Source organism: Pygoscelis adeliae, unplaced genomic scaffold (assembly GCF_000699105.1).
Source record: "Pygoscelis adeliae isolate BGI_AS28 unplaced genomic scaffold, ASM69910v1 Scaffold76, whole genome shotgun sequence".
In the NCBI taxonomy this organism is placed as follows: domain Eukaryota; kingdom Metazoa; phylum Chordata; class Aves; order Sphenisciformes; family Spheniscidae; genus Pygoscelis; species Pygoscelis adeliae.
The window spans coordinates 1414289-1421585 of NW_008825111.1; the positions used below are offsets into that span (position 1 = coordinate 1414289).

At 40.0% G+C, this 7297-nt stretch overlaps 1 protein-coding gene across 1 annotated transcript in view; it reads left to right on the forward strand.

Moving 5' to 3' along the window:
- Nucleotides 1-7297, forward strand: part of PREP (prolyl endopeptidase) — a 299065-nt gene that overhangs the window by 245586 nt on the left and 46182 nt on the right. The window contains exon 9 of the mRNA XM_009327938.1: nucleotides 6615-6812. Coding sequence (XP_009326213.1) covers nucleotides 6615-6812 — 198 coding nt within the window. The remainder of the gene's footprint in view (nucleotides 1-6614; nucleotides 6813-7297) is intronic.

Genomic DNA, 7297 nt, shown 5'->3' on the forward strand with positions numbered 1-7297 from the left:
TGAACAATTCCTTGAATCTCAGTTGGCCATTTAACAAGCAGGGGCAAAGCTAGTAATGCTCCTGTACCTTGTACACATCTGCACATGCAAACTCAGTGCATGTAAAATGCTTCCCTTCCCTCAGCTAGAATGTGCACTCCAAGTGGAAAAAATAGTATTTTTCTTCATACCTTTAACCTGCTAGCTAATTTATAAATGCTTAAGAGTTTGGGGAGGGGAGTTACTGCAACTAAAATGTTGTGCTCCAGCAGTGTGACATAGATTTCTACCTGCGTTTTTACAAATTTAAGCTCTAAAGCCAGGTTTTGGGTCACTGTCCTATCCACACCTGACGTACAGCATTAAGTAAAAAAAAGTCCCAGGCATTCTTTCAGATTTTATTTAATTCTTTTGAATGTAGCATACAGTGGAAAATGAAGTGTGGAGACAATATACTGAGCAACCACCCAGAATCGTCAAATGCATTGCGAGATAAATAGTTATTTTTTGGCACTGTAGTGAAACCAGGAGGGAAAGTCTGGAATGAGTACCACAAAATTGTTGATCCTGAATGACAAGGATGTGCATGGGTGTGAGTAATCCCTCATGTTCATCTCGGTCGTCAGGAAGCTTGTGCTCTCCATTACCCTGTGGTGTTTTTCAGAGTACCCATAGCTTTACAAACTTGGGAGTTTTGCTTGCAAAGTGGGTATGTGAAGGATTGTGTTACTGTTCTGAGGAGCAGTGGTGTGACCTTCTGTGTATAGCCCAGAGGAAGCACCCTGCGGAGACGGCTAGCGCGAAGCGTGGCAGAGAGGAGGAAATTGGCTGCAGCACAAATGACCAGATTGATAAACTTCTACTGTGAAATGTATTAAAAAAAAAAAACAAACAACTGCAATGTGGCTTACCTCCAGTGTTTCCCAGCAACAAAAAGCACCCCCTAAGATCTGGCCAAGCCAGATACAGTCCCTCACTCACTGGGGACATGGGGAAAGGTGGTGGTCCAGTTGCATGTCCCTGACTAAAAGTTTTATTCTGCTCCGCTGGTAGGGCTTTTGTGGCTCTGTTTAATTCTGTTTACCATGGAAAACCTGCATTGGTCACAGATGACTAAGGCCTGTAGGTTACTTAAGGAAGCGTTGCTCCTGATGTTTGCAACTTCAGAAGAGCTTTGCCCCCACCCCCACTCTGTCTCTCGTTTGTGTGTCTCATACTGAGAGGATGTGGGGTATAAGATCCTTGTCTTGTTGAAATTGGTTGGAGCTTTTCCATTAACTTAAACGTGGCAGGCTGTCACTGAGGATGGTCTCTCAAAGAAGACATACGCCTTTTCATATGTTGTAAGGGCTCATCAACATTTACACACGTTTCAGAATGATTCATGTTTTATTCTCTAAATTGCTCATGCTTTGTTTGCAAGTCCACTCATAAGTAGCCTTGAGTGGTGGTTATGGGTCATTTTAATTGAGATCAGCATGGATACCTGTTAATCTGCAGAGACACTGAAGTTTATGATGGCTGTCTGTGATGTCCAAAGAAACCAAAATGACCTTCCAGGTCTATTTTCCAGCTAAAGCTTTGACAGTCCATTAAAATATATTCATTCTTTGTTGAGTAGACACACAAGCACATTGTACAGCAAGTAACTCAGCAGTTTCTGCTGAAGACTTATGGCTACCTAGCTCTTCTAGCTTGGCATGTTCTTTTCCATCAACATTTCAGCCTGCATCTGTCAAAGCATGTTTGTACAGTTGGACACTTAACATGCTGTAGCTACTGCTGCAGAAATGAAAGGTCAGAACTGTCATAAGTAATTAAGGTTAGTGGCACAGATGTTTGGTGTGAGGATTCAACCTTTTTTTTTTTCCTGAAACTATTTCAAAAGTTGTTTGTAGCAATGTTGCAGGTGCCGTTAACCTGCCGTTGCAGGTTAATGGCATGCCTTTGCTACTAACGAAAGCTGTTAAAATAAAAGATTTTTTTGGAAAAGAAAGAATTTCTAAAAGGTTGAAAGACCATTTCTTCTAGAGATGGTTAGGCTCTGTTTTCTAGCCCTTGTTAAGAAGTATAATTCCTCTAGCCCAAATTTAGCTATTGAAGAATTGTGTGTAACCTATTGTAGTCATCAAGGTGTTCGCTGTCATCTTTGAAGAGAAATGGGCAGTACCAAGGATAATTCTTCACACCTGCTTTCAGTACCTACAAGTGCCTCCAAGTGTGTCCGTCTGTCTCTGATGCCTGAGTCAAGAGACTCAGGTTGGAAAAGGCAACCTCTATGTATTTATTATTTAGTAAAATAAATCCTTTGCCTGATGGGTATTGTAAGTAGGTGGATTGTAAGTATGCTGGAGAATAATTGATAAATTCAGGTGGAACTGTGAGAAAAACTGCTCTGTTCATTGGTATTAACTGAAAATAAACTGACCCTATACATTGGAGAGGTCTCAGATGGTTAGCTTTTTTTAAAGAACACCTGTGTGAGTGAAACTGCTCAGCAAGCAATTCACAGCATCCCAGAACAGGGTATCCAAAATAATTGGGTGAACTGCATTTGAAAGGTGCTTATTCCTGCCCATTGTCTATAAAGGGAGCCTGCAACAATGGTGTCAGGCTTAGCTTTGTGAAGTTTGCAAGCGCACAATCTTGAAAGCTTCCAGGAAGTACAGAGGCATGCAGGATGCACTCTGCAAAGCATGAGCAAAACCAAGGAGACTGACTGCTAATGCAACAAACTCGTCAGTATCTGTAGTTCTCAGTGCCAAGCATAGGAGTAACAGAGACTCAGCCTGTAGTCAAAAAATAGCTGTTGTTAATAATTCAGCATTGTTTTAGCTTGCTATGTATATGTGTTGGTTCTTAGTGTCTTTTTTTTCTTCTGCTCTTTCAAGTCTGCTTCAATGTTTTACTCTGCTTTGATTTTTGCATTTCTTTGTAGCTTCCATTACTGTAAGTTTTGGAGGCAGTTAGCAATGCACCAAAACCAGTTATAATACAGGTATTGTACACAGAAGCTGTGTTCCTAAATCTCACGGAATGTTTTAAAAACGTTTTGTGTTGTCTTCTCATCTGTTATCTTCACCTTGCTGAGAGCATCTAATCTGTAAACCAAAGGGGTGATGGAGAATTAATATTGCTGCTTCCCAGGCAAGTTCTTCAATAGCAAGAATCTCCACATAAGCCAGCAGCCTTACCCCTGGGCAATTGAATCTTTTTAATAAAAGAGTAATATCTCTTCATAATATGTAAGTCGAAGTAATAATGTACCTCAACTTCTAATGAAAACATCCATTAAACTGCGGTGCTTCATCAAATTCAGTGAGGAATCAAGGGTCATCACAACTTAATTTTAAAATAAAGATTGCTTAAATAGTATTTTTGCTGAAGCAACACTACATATTATATACATTTGAAGTTGATCTAAGAGTGTCTATAATCCATTTTGTGAAACTTTAAGTGTCAGGAAATTCTGAGAGTAAAACCGGACATTTTAGTTACAGATGTTACTGAGAATACCAATGGAGTTCATGGGATCTCATACTTATTGAAGAGCAGTTAACTCTACAGGCAAACATGGTGTGTTACTGTAGGGGTGCTATTTTTTAAATTCATATTTTGTGTTATAAAACCAGTTATACATGTGAATGTTGGCAGATTTGCGCAGTGAAAATGTAATAAATATTTTAAATTACCGCATACTCTCCCTGTTCATACAGGCAAGAATGATTCTATATTTCAAAATGTGTAATTGCGTATAACAATTAAACTTACAGTTTATTCTGTTCTCCAGCCTCACCTAAGAAATTTAAGTCACTCCAGAGCTAAAATTACACATCAATTACTAATTTATAAACAGTGTTATGTTGTGCTGTATCTTACTATTTCAGGTCATGGCTTCATGGTTGAAATTTCAATTAGTGTTGTACTGTGGGGCTTTGGTTCGAAAATTCCTAGATTTAGGCTAGAAGTTCATGAGGGAGTTAGAAAGTCTGGGGGGCGGGGGGAAATATCGGCGGTGGTCTTTGGGAAGAGGGGAGTAGTAAAGCTTTATTTTGGTGTTTATGCAGCATAAATTCATATGGCTAGAAAGTCAGACTGGTGTTAAATTTCACTGGTCCTTCGGGAACAAGCTAAAAGGAAAGTAAACTCTATCGAGCTATTAGGATTTGAAGGTCTTCAAGCTCTAGGGGGTCGTGACAGACCTGAACTGTATATGAAAGCAGGGATGGTTAAAGAAGCTAAGTGTTACAGAATAATGAGTTTTGACCTTCAATTCAGAAAGAGCTTGTTACCCTTAATGGAAGGGGCACATGATACAACTTTGAACTTTTGTTATGGAATGTGCAAAGATGCATTAATAAGACTGTCTTCAGTACAACTCTGTGAATTCAAATTATTTGGTTTTATAGGGCTTTGGGGAAACTGGAAAGAACTGTTAAAATGTGAACAACATAAAATAGTGTAAAACTGAAATACAGTCAATTTTGCCTTGCTTCTGTTTTGTTTTCTGTTTTTTCCTCCGATGTTGGTATTTTAAACTCCCCATCTCACAGTGCTACTTGGACATTACAGTGTGCCCCAGTTCTTCTGGGGCTGGTTTTTCTTGCTTGTTTGAGCCCATCTTTTCAGTTTTTGCTTCCAGCAGATAAGAGAAGGCATTGTCCAATGCTGGTACCTTGCCCATGATTTAGGTTTCCAGTCTGACTTGTCAGGGGAGAAGTTGCACATACATAGTTGGAAGAGGACAAGAATCACCACCTTACCTAGTCCTACAGACAAAAAAAAAAATCCCTCATTTCCTCCTTCCAGATATTTTTTTCTTGACTTTTAACCTTGTTTGTATTTTGTCTAGTTTTTATTTGATTTGTGAATTAATGAGAAGAAGCTGAAATACTTTTGTTGCGAAGTTGGGTAACCCATTTCTTAAATGACAGAAATACTAAGAGAGATGAAGAGGTTTCACTCTTTTTTCTGTCTGCATGAGTAAATAAATAGATTTGTCACTAAAGGTCTAAAGCCAGTGGCACAGGAGACAGAAGAGAGTATGTTATATGATATATTCTGGGTGGACTGGAGCCCTGAAAAGTTTATATGCTTCACAGGATATAAAGATGGGGATTAAAGTGAGATGGTCAGTAGAACTGCAGGGATTTTTGTAGAAATTGCCAGCCCAGACCATTTCTTTAAAATCAGTTGGGATTTTCCAAAGTCCAATTAAAAAAATTAGCATTCCGTGAAAAAGTTTACGTATCTCGGGTGCTTCTTCCTTTAATTCTTCTGAGGAACAAATTCAGAATGTGAAAGGTTCTGTGAAGCAGAAGCTCTCGTTCCTGCACAGCTGCACAGCTGAGGTGGGCAGCTCTGCAGGGGCCCATGACTGTCAGGAGAGACTGTCCTGGTTTCAGCTGGGATAGAGTTAATTTTCTTCCTAGTAGCTGGTACAGTGCTGTGTTTTGGATTTAGCATGAGAATAATGTTGGTAACACACCAATGGTTTAGCTGTTGCTGAGCAGTGCTTACACTAGTCAAGGACTTTTCAGCTTCTCATGCCCTGCCAGCGAGAAGCTGGGAGGGGGCACAGCCAGGACAGCTGACCCAAACTGGCCAAAGGGATGTTCCATACTGTATGATGTCATGCTCAGTACATAAACTGGGGGAAAGCTGGCCGTGGGGGCTGCTGCTCGGGGACTGGCTGGGCATCAGTCGGCAGGCGGTAAGCAATTGCATCATGCATTGCTTGCTTTGTATATTATTCCTATTTTATTCTGTTTTGATTATTAAACTGTTCTTATCTCAACCCACGAGTTTTCTCACTTTTACTCTTGGTGCTCAGTTGCCAGCTGAGGTTAAAGCACGACAGAGGCATAAAGGAAATGAACCTCTGCAGAGCACTTTGTTCCAGAGTCCTTTTGCCAGATTGAGTTCACTGTGCTGTATCCTGTTCCTACTACCTTAGAGTCTCAAAATGCTGTTTAACAACACTAGCTTCTTGAATAAACGTGTTTTTTCTGAAAATGGCGTGTTGAGGATATCGCCTCAGAATAGCCCTTTTCTTACACCCGGTAGAGCTTGCTTACGAGAATAGCCTTCTGAATACTTAGGCAATAAAAACAAGATGAACAGTAACCTCTAGGTTCTATACTTTAATGTGCAATACCAGACCACATGTCTCTTTTTGCTCTTCTTAGTTTAGCTTGAGTCTAAATCATAACTATTGTTTTGATTTTCATGCATTTCCATAAGTATTGCTGGCAAAGATCAATGTTTTGCTTGGGGTTTGCATTGAAATATGTGATATTTAAGAGAAGTATTGATCTATAAGCACCCCAAATGCATAAGCATCTTGGTTAAGCAATTCTTTATTCCTGTGTCTGCATAAATTAGCTTCAAGTGGCATGGTTAGTGCATTTCCAAAGAATATCAGCCTTTACTTTTGGGTTCATTTCTTTTGTTTCAGAAGGCAGGTGACTTCTAAAGATTTAAGAGTTAAATTCAATGCATGTCAGAAATTTTGGTGCGTGTATTTAGGTATGCTAAAGAATTTTAGAATCAGATTATGTCTGATTGTTTTCTTTCTTACAATTTTTTTTACTGTATTTTCTGTGGCTTTTTTTTTTCTTTTCCACACTCTGCAGAATGGGTTGCTTGTGTGAGGTCCAACTTCCTGGTTTTGTGCTATCTGCACGACGTGAAGAATATCCTGCAACTTCATGATCTAGCTACTGGTGCACATCTCAAGACTTTCCCCCTAGAGGTTGGCAGTATTGTGGGATATAGTGGCCAAAAGAAGGACACAGAAATATTCTATCAGTTTACTTCCTTTTTATCTCCAGGTAAGATTGTTTTTTCTCTTAGTTATTGTTCCTTTTCCTGGGAACAATATCTTTCTCATTTTCTGTTGTTTGGTAGAATCATAGAATCGTTTAGGTTAGAAAAGACCTTTAAGATCATCAAGTTCAACCATTAACCTAGCACTGCCAAGTCCACCACTGAACTGTGTCCCTCAGCACCACATCTACACGTCTTTTAAATACCTCCAGGGATGGTGACTCAACAACTTCCCAGGGCACCCTGTTCCAATGCCTGACAACCCTTTCGGTGAAGAAATTTTTCCTAATATCCGATCCAAACCTCTCCTGGCACAACTTGAGCCCATTTCCTCTTGTCCTATCGCTTGTTACTTGGGAGAAGAGACCAACACCCACCTCGCTACAACCTGCTTTCGGGTAGTTGTAGAGAGCGATAAGGTCTCCCTTGAGAGGGAGATCTCTCAGGTCCCTCCTTTTCTCCAGGCTAAACAACCCCAGTTCCCTCAGCC